General features: G+C 41.3%; 1 protein-coding gene across 2 annotated transcripts in view; it reads right to left on the reverse strand.

Moving 5' to 3' along the window:
* Nucleotides 1–20,291, reverse strand: part of LOC124152491 (transmembrane protein 26-like) — a 107,704-nt gene that overhangs the window by 56,624 nt on the left and 30,789 nt on the right. For both annotated transcript variants that reach the window (XM_048394372.1, XM_046525435.2), the window contains exon 2: nucleotides 2,978–4,175. In XM_048394372.1, coding sequence (XP_048250329.1) covers nucleotides 2,978–3,168 — 191 coding nt within the window. In that variant the 5' untranslated portion in view covers nucleotides 3,169–4,175. The remainder of the gene's footprint in view (nucleotides 1–2,977; nucleotides 4,176–20,291) is intronic.

Here is a 20,291-nt window from a genome sequence, read left to right on the forward strand (position 1 = left end):
ACCCCCTTCTCCATTCACTCACTCACTCAGTGTTGCGCGTGATAGATAGTTTTAGTTTTAGGTGTCGAGAGAAAAATCAAACCCCCAACTCATTACCGCCTCGGCCGGAAATACTTCAAACCTAGTAACAGTCATAGATTATTAGGTGGGATGGCAATCACTAGCACGCATGTCTTACTTCCAAAACACGATGCCACATATTGTGGTAGGAGTTCGCCAACGATGCGCCCTGTGAGATCTCCAGCTCAGTGTCGCAATTTACCTTACCCGTATGACTGATTACCGTCTTACATGACAGTAGTCTGGATTCCTGAGTAGGCTGCGCTTGCGCTACAGTGTGGCTACAGGAAACCAGCCTGACATGACAGCTCCACAAAACAACTGCGTTAGCCCGGCTTTCGTTTCTTTAAAACTCGTGTGTTCATACTTTCGTTAGTACGTACTCTCATTTATCAGAACACACGTTAATTCGTCCACTTGCGTATTCTCGTTAGTCTGCACCCTCGTTATCCCGAATACTTACGTTCATGAATGAATTATGTATTTTGAAAAATGTTTCGTACGTTTGGTGTAACATTTGACCTGGTTGTTTTTTAGTAAACATTCTGCAATAACGAATTCACTTGTTGAGACACATGTGACAGGAAGAACACCTTGAGCTACGGCTAGTGGGCTTGCTCTCTTTGATGAATGTCCAGCAGATGAGCGGCACAGAGGTTTTAGGTCCATTTTGTTGATCATAGGGCGAACATAATTCAAAAATGCACCGTAAATCATTAAAGCATCAAACAAGCCGGCAAACAATCCTGATAAAGTATCATGTCACATTTAAGAATCATATTTCAAATACTCATGAAGTGGCAAAAACAAACAATGCATGCCATACATGAGTGCCAACATACTATGTACGAGCAATATGTGGGTGATTAATAAGTGGGTGATTACAAGTAATGCGTGTGATAAAATACTACTAGTAATACATGGGTGATAAAATACTACTAGTAATACGTGTGAAAAAATACTTCTAGTAATACATGGGTGATAAAATACTACTAGTAATACGTGTGATAAAATACTTCTAGCAATACATGGGTGATAAAATACTACTAGTAATACGTGTGATAAAATACTTCTAGCAATACATGGGTGATTAAATACTACTAGTAATACGTGTGATAAAATACTACTAGTAATACGTGTGATAAAATACTACTAGTAATACGTGTGATAAAATACTTCTAGTAATACATGAGTGATAAGATACTACTAATAATACGTGTGTGATAAAATACTACTACTCGTAATACATGAGTGATAAAATACTACTAGTAATACATGGGTGATAAACTACTTCTAGTAATACATGAGTGATACAATACTACTAGTAATACATGAGTGATAAAATACTACTTGTAATACATGAGTGATAAAATACTACCAGTATTACGTGTGTGATAAAATACTACTACTCGTCATACATGAGTGATAAAATACTCCAAGTAAAACGTGGGTGATAAAATTCTACAACTCGTAATACGTTGTCGTGGTACATATACTAATAGTGTAAAACATGAATGATAAAATACTACTATCAGTAATAAATGGGTGATAAAATTCTATATTTCTAGTAATACGTTGTGAGTGGTACAGTATGTTGCAGGCGAGTGGAATTCGGTTTGATGTCCTTTGTGTGGCCGTGTAACAATACTAAGACTTGCAATACGCCATGGGATGTGAACATACTACTACCAGTAATACGTCAATAGAGTAAATAAAATATTTGCATTACATGAATCAATGACACTGCTAGTAATACGCCAAAAAGGTGACAAAACTATTTTTTGTAATGGGTAATGATGATGATGGTGATGATGATGATGATGATGATGATGATGATGATCTGTTGTATCTGTCAATGTCTCCCAGTCATCAGTACACATGCAATGTACACTACACATCTTTAATGACCCGGAATGCATATGAGCACATGCCCTTTCAGTCAAACCCTCATAAGAGAGGTAATTAGATCGTTCTCAGGGAATCAGATTAAATTCCATGTTGAAATGTCACGATAAATATCTTAAGACGTTTTACGATAAATATGACACATGTCCATTTATAGGTCGTAGATTTTCTGATGGGAATATCATGTCTTGAAACTAATCTGACATCAGACAAATATGTCCAACCCTAGGATTAAGTATATTCTTACATCACTATCTTTATCATATTCAGTCAGTGTGGCACAAGATACAGCTCAGATACCACGTGGGGCGTAATGGTCAACCAGAGTGTTGGCATCATGGCGCGGGATACAGTGTTGTAGAGGGAGAGGGAAAGGACCGGTCGATAATGTATTATATGGTCGCTAGTAAGTGCGACACGGTCTCCCAGTAAACACACACCTTGTCTCATGTGATGAAGTAGATGTCTCGGGGGAGGGGTGGGGTGTGTGTGTGTGTGTGTGTGTGTGTGTGGGGGGGGGGGGGGGGGGGGGGATTAACGGCCAATCGTTTGCTATTCAGGGTGGGGGCCTGGGAGTATTTTTCTAAAACATAACGTGTTACTTTAAATGATGCCTTTTTTACAAATTTGTTCTCAGGTTTTATATACACACAAATTGTTTGTGTTTTTTTTGTCGTGAAAAACGTTTTCGGCTCATAAAAATATATGACATAAAAATATTAATTTGTTCCAGAAAATGTCCCTTTCCTCAGAATATTAAAATCCTAATTTCTGGTCCTTAATATTCTTAGGAGAGAACTAGAGTGGCGAGTTGAAGTTTAAACGCCGCTTTGAACAATTCTCCCAATCGAACGGCGTGTCAACTAAATGTAGATACAGAGACCATATACCATCGGTGTATGGTCTCTGGTAGATATCAATCCAAATATGACGCAGGTCGTGTACCTGCCACTTTTTAAAAAACAAAACAAAAGATGATTATAGTGCAGTCTCAGACAGTAATGTTACTCACCATTTCCATTCCTTGCCCTTCTTCTTACAGAGGGTGACGATGGTCTCAATCAGCAGACCAGCCAGAGCCCCAGACAGGTACCAGCACCATATCTGCCCCTTCACCATGTACAGTCTCCAGATGGCGATGAAACCATGGGTGGCGAACAGCAGCCGTACCAGCAGGGCGCGGACAATGGTCAAGAGACGCATCGCTGGTCAGATGATGGTATCCTTGTCCTAAACAATGATTGATTGAAATCCGGTCCTTAATCCTCTTCAGCTTCAATCCCGTGACGTTTTCCAAAATAATGATTTACTGGAATGAACTCTAATTTCCGTCCTGGGTAAAATGATGACCTGGTAACTTTCTTCCAACAATTGCTGAACTCCCTCTCCAATTACGGTTTATGACATACCCTTCCAGTTGTTTAAATACGGTGGCGTGTTTTAAGGAGTTGACACTATGATCCAGATGAAATTGGTCCTATGAAATCGAATAGTTGGACAGAATAGTTACACGCACGTGATGTCTCTACGTCCACGGTTGGTCAGTAATGGACCACGATGACCCTTTCTTCAGCAGTATTACCTGTTGAGCTCATCTTTCCTACTATTGCATAAACACTGCTTGTAAAATGCGAGTGTGCCTCAAGATCGTTGAGTTGTACAGCCTAACACATCAACTGCTGCATCTCAACGATGGCTGTATTCAATACCAATAGGTCACAGTCCAGGATCAAGCCTGCATCCTAACTTAGAGATCCTTGTCATCGAAGGCCAATTACGTGAAATGACGTTCACCTCTTCGCAGTAAGATCCCCTACATCCAAAGTCTTTAAAGTCGCGGTGTTTGATAAACAATGAAATGGCTTTTTTTATATACAGGTACACCCTAAAGGCTCAAATGGGCGTTTATTATGATGTCACAAACACACGTGTGTCGCGTGAAAGACGTCAACTGGTCTCATCCGTAGACCACACCTTGAACTTGGCCTTATGGATCTGCAGAACCTCCAATAACAGTTTACAAATACACGTTCGTGTAGATATTATCTATGACATATTGCTTCTCACGATTTCATCACGTTGTGTTGCGCCATGTTGTCGATGTCCCGTGCACGTGTCGCCACCGTTGTGTTCCGTCACAAAGTGGCACGTTCCTTCATCAGAGTCTAGCGTCTAGCGTCCAGCGTCCAGACTGCCGGGCCTACCATTTCCTGAAGATATTGAAGCGAAAAGTAGGGTTAGCCATGAAACAACAAATAATGAAGTCACTTATGAAACTAATGAAACACACGTACTAAATAATGCACCAACGTTCAAGAACGCACTTTAAAGTGGCAGTTGGGAGACGTTTTGTATAATAAATCGACGTTTGCAGTTTTGTTTTCCCTTTTCTGTTTAAGGTAATTTGAAATCGATATGAATACACCATTGTACTTTATCTCCGCTCTGGAGTGGTCGATAGTCTTTCGACAACACAAACCCGTCTTGCATGGCCTAATTCACATGATACACAGATGTGCATTAATGTGGAGTGAGTGAGTGAGTAAGTGAGTTGGATTTAACGCCGTTTTGAACAGTATTTCAGTTATATCACGGCATGTCAACCTAATGCGCGAAGAAAGCCATAAGTGATGCAGATCTTAGACGTTTAATACTTCGGTGAAACCCACGAGCACGGGTGTGAAGCTGACAAACCCGTAAAAATAATCTGGGCGAACCGGGATTCAAAGTGTGTGGTACCTGGCACCATGAAATAGACCGGCTCTGCGGAAAGAGGTATGTTTTAAGGCCGTACATTCCTGCAGATCTCGAAAATCTAGAAATGGAAGTGAAATGGGGTTAAATGTCGCGTTCAAGGTTATATAGCGACACTGTGTGTGTGTGTGTGTGTGCGTGTGCGTGCGCGTATGCAAGTGAGCGTGAGCGTGCGCGTGTGCAAACGTGCGTGTTCGTGTATATCTGCTTGTACTAGTCCGGACTAATGCTGGTTTTACAGTGCTAACCCACTAAGATACCTCGCCACTGTTTAAGATGAATACCCCACTCAGTGTGTGAGTATGGTTTTACGCCGCTTTAAGCAATATTCCAGCAATATAACGGCGGATGACACCAGAAATGGTCTTCACACATTGTACCCATGTCGGGAATCGAACCCGGGTCTTCGGCGTGACGAGCGAACGCTTTAACCACTAGGCCACCCGACCGCCCCTAGATATGACAACCCAAGGATCATAATCAGTGTTTTGGGGTCCTTAAGGTTAAACTGTTTCGGCGACTGTTTTCTGCCTATAACGTTTGTAATTTTTGGGTCAAATCCAATTCTCTAATGTATACTTTCTTTTGCCCGCCTACGACCTTTCCACCCACATCTTGCTGGAACTCTTGTGATGTTACTGAAATAATGTGCACATGGACGCTGATTCCAACTCCCAAATACGGTACAGAAATGAGTGTCAACCAAGAGAATTGCCATATCAAATCGGCCCAGACTGCATCGAGCGACCACTGCATCGAGATCAGGTGAAGTGTGTTGAGAGGATCAGCAACCCTGCAGAGTCCTTCCGTTGGATGAAGTCAACTGGTCTGAAAAGTGAAACAGAAGGCTTTCTGTTTGCTGCTCAGGACCAGTAACTTCCCATTCGAAACCGTCGATGTTATTTTTGGATCAAAATGTAAATATGAAATGTAGGGTATGTAATGAATTTAATGAGACTGCCCAACACTTTGTCCTAGAGTGCCCAGCTTTGGCACAAACACAGTATCTTAAGCGACATGAGGAAGTGGCTCGATCATTTTATTACCGTCTTCGCCATGCTTGTGGTTTTGACACAGAGGTCCATCCATGGTACGACCCGGAATATGTAGAGGGCGTCATGGAAAATGATAAATACAAAATCCTTTGGAATAGGCCCATTTACAGCCTCAGACGTATCCAGGCTAACAAACCTGATCTTGTCCTTTTTGATAAATCCAATGAAGTCATTAATTTTTATATTATTGAATTTTCTGTCCCTTTTGACACTAATATGATTGACAAGATTCAGGAAAAACATGGCAAATATGCAGACGTCGCTTTCGAAAAGTAACCCTTGAATACAAGTACCAAGTTATCCGACTCCCCATTGTACTCGGTGCTCCTAATCTGTTGACTGACATTGGGAGAGTACCCGGGTTTGCAACCAGGAATACAGCCCTTCTGACAATCTAGGAAATGCAGAAGGCTGCAGGTTGGGGTGTCTTCACATTCTCTGAAAAGTTCTGGGTGGGTTTGACTTGGCATCGCTTCCTGGGAGAAGTTCCATTGGCTGTCTGGGCCCTGAACTGATTATGGGCCTAACCAGCCTGACTGCCAGGATCACCCAAACCCTCTTTGCTGCATTTTTTAAATCTGTCCGCGATTCGCTGTTCAGAGTTGCGTCCCTTGGCTACGCCAGAAACCTATGATTGGGGGTTCGAATCCCGGTTCGCCCCGATTATGTTTCTAGGTTTGTCAGCGCCATATCCGTGCTCGTGGGTTTCACCGAAGTGGTTAACGTCTCAGACATGCATCACTTCGGTCTTTCCTCCCACATTAAGCTGACACACCGTGATATAAGTCTAATAGCCCCGTTAAAGCCAACTCACTCACTCACTCAAACACGTTATGCCAAGACAGAGGTAGGATAAGGCCCATTTCAGGGTTCACAAGGGATTAAACGGTGTCGATTTTCTGCCGAAAGAGATTCCACTTGGCGTAAAAGTCAAACTACCAGTAAACATTATACGAACAGACCACTGAAAATCGGTGATGACACCAGGTGTTCGCGAAAGGGGTAAGAATATCCTGCTCTACCGATAGCTCCTGCCACTTCGACAGTTTGCATAAAATTGTAACTGTATGTTGCCTGACGCCGCACATCATCTGATAACTCGCATAAGGATGTGTAAAGGCTTGTTTTATTTGTTAAATCATCTCAGAAAATGTTTGTAAAACATCAGCATGTTACACTTGAAAAAAATGAAAGAACTTGTCTGCCATAAAAGATACATTGATACAAGGGGTGACTATTGGTCTGGAAATCCCTATTGCGATAACTATTGATATTGAAAGAAACTATCGCGATGACTATTGATATTGCAAGCAACTATTGCGATAAATATCGATAGTTTTCAGTGTATCATTTTAGATGAATTTTAGAGTTGGATTAAACCTTGGAACTGAAGTTTCCTTTGAATGTGACAACCATAACAACAAATAAAAAGTAAAGTTTGAGATATGACTGATTTGTTTTTTCTTTACTCTAATTTAAGAAAAAGAAACTTTCACATAACCATGTGTAAATTACTTCCGCTCATGATCAAAAGAAAAACAAATTTGTACAGCATTGCATGTATTTTATTGATATGGTAAATACAATCGATATCGATATTCCTAACTGAAATCGATACTATTGATCGGAAACTGATTAAACAATCGAAAGATTGACTTAAAGTGCTTACCAATAGCAATATGTCGATATTTCGATTTATCCTGACACCCCTAATTGATACGTTCTGCTTTTTATTACTATATTTTTTATTTAGGCGCATAGGTATAACAAAAACATATCTGGTTTTGCAGATGTAGCTGAACAAATGGTCGGTCCCTTAAATCATCCCGCGAAACAGTAACACTGAAATTAAAATCCAAAATTCGAGTGAAAAAATGAATATAAGTTCTCATAGTACACAAACACATGATAATATGACAAAAGTACGGAATTAAAATCCTCTACAATGGAAATTCTTCGAACATGAACACTCCGTCCGCAGCCAGTGAGTTTAATCACACGTCTGTCAGAAATAGAACATGTTATGCCTTCTGATGATCGAAGACAATAGTCTATTAATAACATATTCTCAAGCGCCGGTTGGGGCATGTCGGATCTGATTGATAGCATCATATCAATCAGATCACACCGATGGTTGGGATCCTATCTCGCTTGACGCGCCTGGCAAGGAACAAACCAGATTACCCGGCCCTTAGTTAGCCTACTGGCAAAGCGAATCATGTCGGCAAGACGATAGGTTCACTGTTTTAGAATCTATTAAACCTCTTTGCGTTGTGGATGAGAGACGCCATCATTGATGTTGTCATCACCACTTTTATCGAGGTTCTACTGTACATTGTAATAAAGACATCCAGAAAACCCTCGTTAACCCGGACTCTATTACTCCGGACTGTTACTAATGTAGTTAATAAGGGGGTCGTTAATTAGTCCTGAAATGTGTTAATCCGGACGATTTGACTGCAGATACTAGCTCGAAAACACCATTCGTCAACTTCATCAGTATTATTTTCGATATTAACGCCATCACCGTCGTCATCATTCTCATCATCATGAGCAGCGTTAAGGTCGCCGTCATGGTCATTGCCCGGTCACATCATCATCAGCGTCGTAGAAGGAACATCGCCGTGATGTTAATACCATCCCCACATCATGACCGCCCCCCCCCCCCCCCCTACTGACAGACGTTTAAAGAATGGACATTGTTATTACCCTGCCTTGTGTTCGGCACTAAGGGGCTAAAACGAGGACTGGTCGGCCCGAAGTCAGTATACTGTGACTAAGTGGGATATTCATGTTAAACTGTCTCATGGTATCTCAGTGAGCTAGCACTATAAATCGGCATCAGTCCGGACTAGTACAAGCAAACACACACACGTACATGCTCGTCACGATATAAGTGCAATAATCTTGGACGCGACGTTAAACCCCATTTCACCTCACCCACCACATCATGATTCTTTTCACCTTTGTCCATGTAAAAATTAAATGATTAAGTATGAATTATATATTATTTGCGGTGGATACAGGGGCTATATTGGTAACATCCCTTTCCGTATGAAATTACCTCCCCTTCGGCTGGTCGAATGATGCGTTAGTTCGAACCATCCGAACAAAGATGATCTGTAACATCTGAGCTAGCCTCAGCTGTACATCAACCATAGACTTCAGCTGTTGCTCCCAAAATAAGCATATCGTTGCAATAACATCAAATATCAGACTGCCATATGGTATTTAATATATTTCCCGAGAGACCTGGCTTTCAGATCGCATTAGGTCTCTTCTCCAAGCATCGATTGCCGTCTGAATGTTGATTGACTCACAGCGGCAGACATTGTTACCGCTGGTCGTCATTGGCTGCCTAACATAGTTTCGATGATGAATGAACACATGACGATCAATGCACGCACTTGACGCAATGGTATTCGCATTAGTAAATACCGAAGAGTTAGCGTCAATATGAAGGTCCAAACACAAGATATAACTAAAAACACTACAGAGCAAACCAGCCAGTCAACGTTTTCGGGGTTGGTTAATTAACTGTCTATTTGTTCTACTGGCATAACTTGACCAGCTGATTAACGTTTACGAGCGTCTAAATGGAGTATCTTGTTGGTCATTTTCCCGAGGCAAGACCGTCCACTAGCCTTTTTATCAAAGTTAGCAACCAGGCTTTGATAAAGGCTAGTGGACACGCTTGTCTCGTGAAGATGCTAGTTGGTAGAATATTTATTAGTTGTCTGTCCAGTTTGTTGATGGTCAAGCTGGTTGACTGGCTCCATTGTTGTCTGTCTAGTTTGGTGAATGATGAGTTTGAGATTACAATAGAATCACACACACACACACACACACACACGCACACGCACACGCACGCACGCACGCACGCACGCACACAGTCACACACACATACACACTCTTTCTCACACACACACTCTTTCTCACACACACACACACACACACACACACACACACACACACACACACACACACACACATTTATAAACGGCCACCATCTTTCAAACTTTTTAAAAACTAGGTTTCTTTCGGAATGACACGAGTAATTTGGAATGATTCCGAGATTTTTTTGTGTTTGACGTCTGTCTAGTTTGGTGAATGATTAGTTTGAGATTACAATAGAATCACACACACACACACACACACACACACGCACACGCACGCACGCACGCACACAGTCACACACACACTCTTTCTCACACACACACACACACACACACACACACACACACACACACACACACACACACACACACACACACACACACACACACACACACACACACATTCCCCAAGACAAGGAATTCGTATCACACTGTGTTTGACGTAACCGTATGAATATGCCTCGAAGACAATGAAACCGGAAATGACGTCATTCCAAAACATTCCGATCAGATAAGCTTATCTGACTGTCCTCAGCTAAACCCTATATAATGTTTAGCTTTGGCATCAGGTACCAACTAAACTCTCGGGGGTAAGAAAATTGGTATAATTGGGGGAAGTCAGTCACTGTTTTACCCACCCACGGGAATTCGCAGTTCCAAAAAAATTTTTGAAACTGTATGTCTTGCATCTCAGCAATTACATCCTTCACCCCACCCTCACCACGCACTCCCCACCATCTACACATATAGAAGCATAAATAGGGTTGGCTTATGGTAAAAGTCAAAATTGCATCATATTTACAAAACTTCGGAATCCTATGGTTCACGGAAGCAGCGGTTGTATTATTGTATGACCATCAGGAGTGAACACAAACAGCACTGGCAAAGATCAGTGTGCAACGCCCACCCCTTCTCCCCCGACTGGTGTTAATCTAACGTTAGACTGGTCCTGACTCTCTTCCGCCTCATATTGTTGTATGACAGGAATAGACAGAGCTCAGTTCCTAACGCGAAATTTTTTTACTGCCACCTAGCGAGTGTTCATGCCATGACGTGCGTGGTCCGGAAATCCCCGTGTGTTTCTGGCAGTCGTTACTGTTTGACGATTCACATCACGTGTATATGTGTGTGAATACGACCAGGGCCCGGTTGCACAAAGCCATCTCAGCTCAACGGCTGTTGTTACTCCATGTTAAAGTATGGCAGTTACGACTGTCTATCGCTTTGTGGAACAGTACCCAGGATGGTAGCACGGGCCCAAAGCATCCAGCAACGGTAGCAAATGAGCCGAAGTTTATCAAAGCTGGCGGCAGCGAGGAGCTGGATGGAGGACCGTACGGCAAGGTTACATTTACTCAGCTGAGAATACTTTTTCAATTCTCACTGATCTCATAATTAATAAAATAACTCAAGCGTGTTGAGCATGCTTGTGATGCGTCGACTGATAAATAACCGTATAATATAACGGTTTCATTTTAAGAAGACTTTTAAGGAGGCTATTTGTATTGCGCATATTTCCACACCACTCAGGGGCATGTTTAAAGCGCCCATCCATCAAATCCACCCTTCCCAACGCAAAGCCACCATTCTTTAACTGCACACATGTAACCCCCGTTATTCCAGACTGTACATGAAACCCCGTTATTCCAGACTGTTATATTGCTCTTTCCTCCAGACACATGTACCAGTCTTCTCCATTAAGCTGTTACATCGATTCTTGCTGCTGATGAAGAGTGGCAGACCAGGCATCACTTTGTCAGCTGCTGTCGATGTATATCTTGTGGCTCACATTGTAAACATTCGTCATCCGGTGAAAACACACCCGCATCTGTAGTCACGTTGAAGTGTTTGTACAGATAAACACCTCGCACTGGATGTATCAAAAACGCCTTTAAAAAGACGCGCAGTCGTACAAACTAGGTCTGTTTGTGTTGACCTAATGTCGTATCATTTATGATAGAATTTCAGATATTTCTCAGATTGCGTTTTTGTCCGTTTGAATCACAAACTATCAGCCGACATGCTGACTGAACTGGCCAAATACGAGCAAAATCAGTTTAACCAAGGATGTGGGACATACCATATATTTACAAACCATTTCGCTGAAACGAATCAATCGGCTATACCATTTGTTTGTTGTGTAACATTTTAGGTTTGTTCGGCTTTGTGCCGACTGTAGCACTGTTCAAGCAATATCCCGACGGGGGACATGTGGACTGAGCTTCACACGTAGTACACACGTGGAGAGTCGATTGGTAGGTTGGTTTGTTGTTTAACGCCGCACTCAGCAATATTCCAGCTATATGACGGCTGTCTGTAAATAATCGAGTCTGGACCAGACAATCCAGTGATTAACATCACGAGCATCAATCCACGCAATTGGGATTGATGACGTGTATCAACCAAGTCAGCGAGCCTGACCACCCGATTCCGTTAGTCGCCTCTTACGACAAGCATAGTCGCCTTTTACGGCAAGCATAGGTTGCTGAAGACCTATTCTACCCCGGAAGTGGAGAGTCGAACCAGGACATTCGTCACGATGAGTGAATGCTTTATCCACTTGGCTAACCCTGCACCAGCTTAACGGAGGCAAGTGACGTAGTTCCCAAACGGTGAGTGAGTTTCAAGTAACTTCGCTTTGAACCATGTGTCATTTGAGCTTGTGGGAAGAACGCCCAAGGTGATGTATGTCTCAGACGTTTACCACTTCAGCTAAAATACACGAGCTTAGGTAATAAATCGGACAAACCAGTAATCATAATCAGGGTGAATCTTGGATTCGAAAAACGGAACCATAGATACTAGCTGGCACGCCTATGGGACGCAACTCTGCACTTCACGAACACCTGAAGAATCCATTCTCGCTGCCAACTTTTCAACAACGCTGCGATATATTAAAGTACTGCAAAGAAATAAGACATTCATTTCCTGCAGTATTTCTCGTCTGTCAGTATGCAGCAAGCACACAACGTTGTGCCGCAACCACAAGTTTCATATTGATGGCTATATTTATTTTCGTAAACAAGAAACTGTTGTAAGATGGTTATTTACAATTGAAGTCCAGTCCTTGGTATCAAATTATAATTTTCAAACCTTAAACATACCGGTAAATGGAAAAAGAAAACAACGGATATTCGAAACATATGTCAACAACAGCTCAACAATAAATCAACCATATCTTCCTTTGTGACAAGCTGAGAAAGTCATAACTCAATTCAAATAAATAACATAATGGTAACCCTGTAGAATTAGAATAATTCATGTGAAGTGATTATCAGGATTTAAAAAAATATTTTTTCTTTGTTGTAATACGGCATCACACGAGTTACTTCCCTTCGAGTATCAGCCTGTATAAGACAGGGTCTGATTCATAACTATGGAATATATATTTGTTTGTTTAGGAGATAAACACACTGTGTTTTCAATGTAGAGCTAGGTTACCTGTAGATTTAACCCCGATAAATTGAATTTGGAACCGAACGCGCAGCGTGAGGTTTCAAATGTTAAATTGAGCGCGGTTATATCAACAGGTAGCCTTGCTCTACATTGAAAACACAGTATGTTTATCTCCATTCTACCATGACTAAATAAAACGCGAACTCTTTGGTGTTAGCAAATATACTGAGTGAAGCGGCATGGATTGAGTCTATAGTGTTTTGAGTTGGTTGTCGATCTGAATTACGGAATCACCGAACAAAATATGGCGCTGTATATACTCAAGCAGTTTGTTTACACTGTAATACTTCACTCGAACATATGACAGGCATTGAAAGCATATAAGCACGGCAACTTGGTAAGCTAACATGAGGTGGGAATCCATAAAGAAAACAAAGCAAGCTTTGCAAGGCTTTCGCTCTACATCGCACGTCACCATTATGCCGTCATGTCGCTCATTGTGACGCAAAATATATGACGTCACGGTCGTACATAGAAAAGCGCCAAAATTCCAAGCTCTCTGTTGTCTCCAAAACGTAAATTAATACATTCCCTTTGTGGATTACTATCGTGTTTTTTGGCACGAAATGTATTGCCACACATCCTTTGAATATTGTAGTAAACGCATCTGTGCATTTTGTAACCTGTAATTGTAGATATAATTATTTAAATATGCCTACCGACAATGACTGAAAATAGTACTATTCTATGAGTATTAGCTTCCGTGGTGATGCGGCCGTCAAACCTGCTGTTTCAATCAGAGGGGGTTTATTGTGATTTAATAGCCTCTGATTGACCAATCAGAATCGAGTTAATTCCAAATTCATGGTAGAATTGTTGTTAACGCCGTACTCAGCAATATTCCAGGTACATGACGGTGGTCTGTAAAAAATCGAGTCTGGACCAGACAATCCAGTGATTGATATCATGAGCATCGATCCACGCAATTGGGATACGGTGACATTCATCAACCCAGTCAGCGAGCCTGACCACCGATCCCGTTAGTCGCCTCTTAGGACAAGCATAGTCGCCTTTTACGACAAGCATGGGTTGCTGAAGACCTGTTCTACCCCGGATCTTCACTGTGGAGGATATAATTGAATGACGAATACTGAATGATATCATAAATTACGTCTGTACTATTACTGTGATAAAGTACCTAGAAATGAATTTTCAATGTATTTATCTTTTTATACATTTGAATAGCTGTCATATATGAATAGGTCATTTATCTTCATTTTTTTTAAATCTTAAAATGTTCACTAATTTTGGGAAAACCCAATAGAGTGATGAATAGATGAGTGAAACAAAATGAGTTACCCATTGAAAAATCTAATAACCCAATCAAAATAAAAACCCTGGAGTAAAAATTCAATTGCTGTAAAGTTATCTGGAGCTCTGCACGCCGCGATATAATTGGAATACTGTTCAAAGCGGCGTTAAACCCAACTCACTCACTCACTTAAACTACCAAGTATCACTTTGTATTTAACCTCATCTAATTCATTTTGTGGAGATTAAGTGAATGTGCATGTTGGTAGCAGTAAATACATATTTCATCTGACAAAGCGTCAAAATGGTTTATACCTTTTGAGAAAAATGATATACTGTGTTGATGCATGTTTCACATATTTGTTTCACAATAGGAGTTACATGATCAAAAGAACGACTTACAATATATGCATGTTTCAATAAATGCCACCCAGAGATCTTTTTTCTTATTCTAATTCCTTGTCCATTTGCTGTAAAAATACAGAAGCAAGATAAACTTTAATTTGTAGCCTTCATGTATCAAATGAAAATGAAACAATTCAAACTGTCAAAATAGTATGGAATTAAAACAGTTATTATCGAGGTAATTATTAGCATACAAAGTAAACTTTCCATCTCTATATGCAGGTGAGGAACCCAGGACAAGAGAGGCAGAGCAAGGCTTATTCAGTCAAACAGTACACAGTGAAGTCTGTCATTATAATGCATCATAAAACCTATTTTAGACTTATGTCTTGCGGAGCCCAAAATGTATTGATGTATTGTTGAATGTATTGTTGAATGTATTGTTGAACGTTGAATATATTCCAGAATGAATAAACCTGACTGAAAGACTCTTTTTTTTGTCTTTCTTTATTCGTGTAAAAGTTTGAATCAATCCTGGCCCCTTCCTGGTAGCCCCTACTAAGCATTATTAAAAGACTGTTTTCAGGCAACTTGAACAATGGGTGTAAAGTTGATAAGGAAGTAACTTTCAAATTATTAATAATTTGTTGCCTTTGAAAAATTGGTATTTCATAGATTGTTAATTAATTGAATGAGGTTACATGTTGGAGGTTATGAGTATTTGTCAAGTGAACGGCTGAATGGAAGTTTTCTTTAACGATGGTCCCTGTCTTCCAGGTAAACTTTGTAGCAAAGGTGATGGTGGTACAGCCCACAGGTCACAGGTCACAGGTCACGAATGGATGAAGTAAAGTTGTTCACGGAGAGTTGTTGGACAAGTGTCTGCGTTCATTAATTTCACTCCAGAGCGTTTCTCGAGCTCAGTCATGTCCCATACTAAAACACACGCAGCACATGTTGTTTGTTTGTTTGTTGTTTAATGCTGCTCTCAGCAATATTCCAGCTATATGACGGCGGTCTGTAAATAATCGAATCTGGACCAGACAATCCAGTGATTAACATCATGAGCATCGATCCACGCAACTGGAATCGATAACATGCATCAATCAAGTGAGCGAGTCTGACCACCCGATCCCGTTAGTTACTAGGGAGACGACTTTGTTCAAAATATGTTCCTGTTCACTCAGCATTGAATGGGTACCCGCTAGGATGGCTGTTAACCTTTTAGCGCCTTGGCAGCTTGGCAGTATTCCCCCCTCCCCCGATTCCCCCAGGAGCTGTGAATGAAATAGGGGAGAAACTGAATATAAATAGTTGTTACCTGTAAATTTATCGCCTCTTGCATGAATTGAGCACCATACCTCAGAGCGATCTCAGCAATGCGACTAAAGTAACTCCTTAGCTCAATGCGATCTTAACGCTACGACTAGTGACTCCCGTATCACCATGCGATCTCAACGCTACAAGAATGACTCCCGTACCACAAATCGATCATAACGCTGCGACTAGAGTGACTCTCGTACCTTAGGTTGTTCTTAACGATACGACTAGAGTGATTCCCGTATAACAAATGGATCTTAACGCTGCGACTAGAGTGACTCTCGTACCTTCAGTCGTTCTTAATGATACGACTAGAGTGATTCCCGTACCGCAAATCGATCTTAACGCTGCGACTAGAGTAACTCTCGTACCTTAAGTTGTTCTCAACGCTACAAGAATGACTCCCGTACCACAAATCGATCATAACGCTGCGACAAGAGTGACTCTCGTACCTTCAGTCGTTCTTAACGATACAACTAGAGTGACTCCCTCACTCCAAAGCCAACTTTACGTTACGACAAGAGTGACTCCCTTACTGCAAAGCTAACTTTACTCTACGAGTAGTGTGACTCACGTATTACAAAGCGATCTTAACGCTGCGACTAGAGTGACTCCCGTACCACAAATCGATCTTAACGCTGTGACTAGAGTGATTCCCGTACCACAAATCGATCTTATCGCTGCGACTAGAGTGACTCCCGTACCACAAAGCGATCTTAACGCTACGACTAGAGTGACTCCGTCACTACAAAGCTATCTTTACGTTACAACTAGAGTGACTCCCTCACTGCAAAGCTAAGTTTACTCTACGAGTAGAGAGACTCCAGTACCACAAAGACATCTCAGCGCTTCGACAAGAGAGGCGCAGGTGCCCAAACATACGCACACTGACGACCATCGTCGCCCTGAGAATATTTCGTGAAACGAGACCCAGGTTATCTAAATTTCAAACTTCATACATGCTTATTGAGTTCAGTGACTGGACGGCCGCCCACCTTCCCGGAACCAATAGACGGTTATCAGTGTAGTTGAAGAGAATGTAAGCACTAACCTGCATACCCACTTCAATATCAAAGTGTTTATCATCACCGAATCAACACATAAATATGCGTTTTCACGCACATTGAAACCCCCGAAGGAGAGTTTCGAATTATGCAAGATGTTGTTATATAACTGCCCAATAAAAGGTCCATCAATACTGCTGATATTTCGTTTATCGGGACTAACTGAGCCCGGATAACGCATCCAAAGTGGTAATTATCGCTAGGGTATAGATTATAGATTGGTCGTTCACAACGGAAATCACCATGGAATGTAGATAAGGAATTGTTTACATTTCCGGCTGACTGTAAATGTGTGTAATACGAGTTTTATGAAGATAAATATACCTGATATTTAATAAAAGGTTGATAACCCGCTTTACGTATGTTAATAAAAAGCCGCTATGACATTGAGAAATGTGTAATAACATTTTCAGTGTTATTTATTTCAGTCAAATATTGCTCGAGGAAGTGCAAGATGTAGTTTTTATTAATAAATGCACATTTTAGAGCTGTTTTGTTATTATGAATGCGTGGATTGGCTTATCAGCGTTAGAAACTAACATTTTTAGTCCACTGGTGCTTATTATGATAGCATACAGCAAAGCCCTAAAAAAGGCACATTTCTACTTGACGAATGTCCTTATGATACCTTAACTATTGAGCAGTTTGACAAGGATTATAGGACCAGTGCCAGTTTATATTGCTGCTTACACTGTAACGGTACAGCAAAGTCCCAGTGGTCAGTACATAAATATCAGACCCGGGATCTGACAAACCAGTTGTTGACAGCATGAGCAACAACCCACAATGGTGGTTGATATGTCAATTTTTACAACAAGTCCAGAGAACTCTCGATTGCGTTTCGGAAGTCCAAGGTATGAACATAGCAGTCTGAGACGAGTGATGTGCTATACTTGATTTCAAAGACTTTAACTGAAGTCATATCACTGTTTAGACAGAGCCCAGTTCACAGCTGCCACCTAGCGGCCGTCAGTGTCCCGGACGTGCGTGATCCGGAAATCCCCGTGCGTATATGGCAATCGTTACAGTTCGGCGATTCACATCACGTGTCTGTTTGGGTGAATACGAGCAGGATGGTGGCACGGACCGGGCCCATGCACCAAGCAACGGTAACACTGGCGGCGGCGAGTAGGTGGATGACCGCTCGGCAAGTATAAATTTACCTCTGGAATTTGTAGGATTAAGCTTAATATATGTATGCGTATATCAACAAACGCTAAAAACATGCAGTTACGTATTTTTAGTGTACATACTTAGTTATTGCGTTACCCACTCGGCCTAGACTAACAGCTAGTCTCTGAAATGAACATATTTCATAGAAAAAAACAGTTGTATATTGTATAAAATATAATAAAAAGGAGCCTAAAGACCTTTCTTCGTTCTTGATACTGCAGTAATCTAGACTTGCCAAACATTATAGACTTGCAGAGACTATATAGAATATATTTGTTTCAGGGTCCGTATGACAGACTACCACTCGGCCATACCAACCACCTTAGACAATGATAACATCGAGATATCAGTTCTTCGAGACATTGGATAGGTGTACATATATTGTATCATAGTGACGAGAAGTCGTCTGTTGGGACGATGACGTGGTCCTGCCTGATCATTCTAACTTGTGTCGGGGCCACGGATGGCAGCCGTAATTCTGCTGTGCAGAGTTGCGTCCCTTGGGCACGTCAGAAACCTATGATTGTGAGCTCGAATCCCGGTTCGCCCCGATGATGTTTCTGGGTTTCAACGTGGGTTTCAACAAAGTGGCAAACGTCTGAGACCTGCATCACTTCAGGCTTTCATCCCAAATTAACCTGACACGCCCTGATAATGAACGGAATACTGTTCAGAGCGGTTTTAGACCCAACTCACTCACTCATTCTACCTTGTGCATCGGATGTTAACCCACAATAAACGTACTAACAAACATTATTGTTAGAATGTCAGGCAGTGAGTTTAATTTGCAAGATAAAAAAACAAGGTATAGTGTCGTTTAAAAAGGTCAATGCATCAAATCAAAATCCAAACCTAGCTGATAAACAACACAGCATGGCCCCAATCGAGCTAAGTTAAATTAATCCCATTGACTCGACCGTTTGAAATATACAGGAAATGTCGGGAGCCATTGACGCGGTGAAGATGTTTTGGATCTCATTAGACTAATTCGTTCTGGCATTTTACAGTTCAATAAATGAACCTAGAGTCTAACTATTTAAAGTGATGCGGTGCATACGGTTTCTGTCAATATATGATAGCTGTAATTCCGTGGCCGCCAGGCAGAATTATGAAACCCCATTCCATGTTTTAGAAGGAACCAATTACAAGCCAGCGACCCCAAGTGCGTGATTTACACGGAATTAAAGTACACAACAGTGCATAACCCCTGAAAGCGAGGATTGTCTCGCTTCATTTCCCCGACGTACGTCACTGAAATTGAACACCTTAATAAAAAACAAAACATGTTACAACCTTCCGCCGGAAAATTCCTGCCTCGAGGAAGGATGATATGATTGATAATATCCTAATCTTAGAGTGTCGTGGACAGTTATGATAATTGTTATAAATACTTTTGTTACTTAATAATGAAATTAAGAATGTCTTGATCATTATCCGGATTTTGAGGTTTTGGTCAGTGAGTTATAAACGGTACACGTAGGGTTTTTTGTCATTTAGAAAATAGTTTTGAGTGTTCACTTTTTTCAATGTACATTTTTACATTTACATCGAATTTCATGTGTTCTTTCAAACGTAGAAGTGAGTCAGTTTAGCTTAACAGTATTTCGGTTATACGGTGCGTGGGAGGAAAGCCCGAAGTAATGTAGGTCTTAGACGTTTAACACTTTGGGTGCTGACAAACTTAGAAACATAATCAGGACGAATCTCAGATTCTAAGCTATGATCTGCATGAAAGGTTGCGATGCCTTAGACGACTAGGCCGGCCGTACACCTATAAACCTCAGTATGACATCAGTAACTATACAGAGTTAGAGTCCTTAACTGTGTCAGGATCCGCTGTTCATGGGGGTTCGGAACCCAGATCTTGCCCAATTATTATCCGTGATTTTTTAACACCACACCAGTGCTCGTAGGGCCGTTATGATCTACGCAATTGGGATATCATGACATGCATCGCCAAATCGCCTTACACGAGGTTGTAAAAGACCATTTCTAACCCGGAACTTCAGAGG

Source organism: Haliotis rufescens, unplaced genomic scaffold (assembly GCF_023055435.1).
Source record: "Haliotis rufescens isolate VD_foot unplaced genomic scaffold, xgHalRufe1.0.p SCAF_13, whole genome shotgun sequence".
Lineage (NCBI taxonomy): Eukaryota > Metazoa > Mollusca > Gastropoda > Lepetellida > Haliotidae > Haliotis > Haliotis rufescens.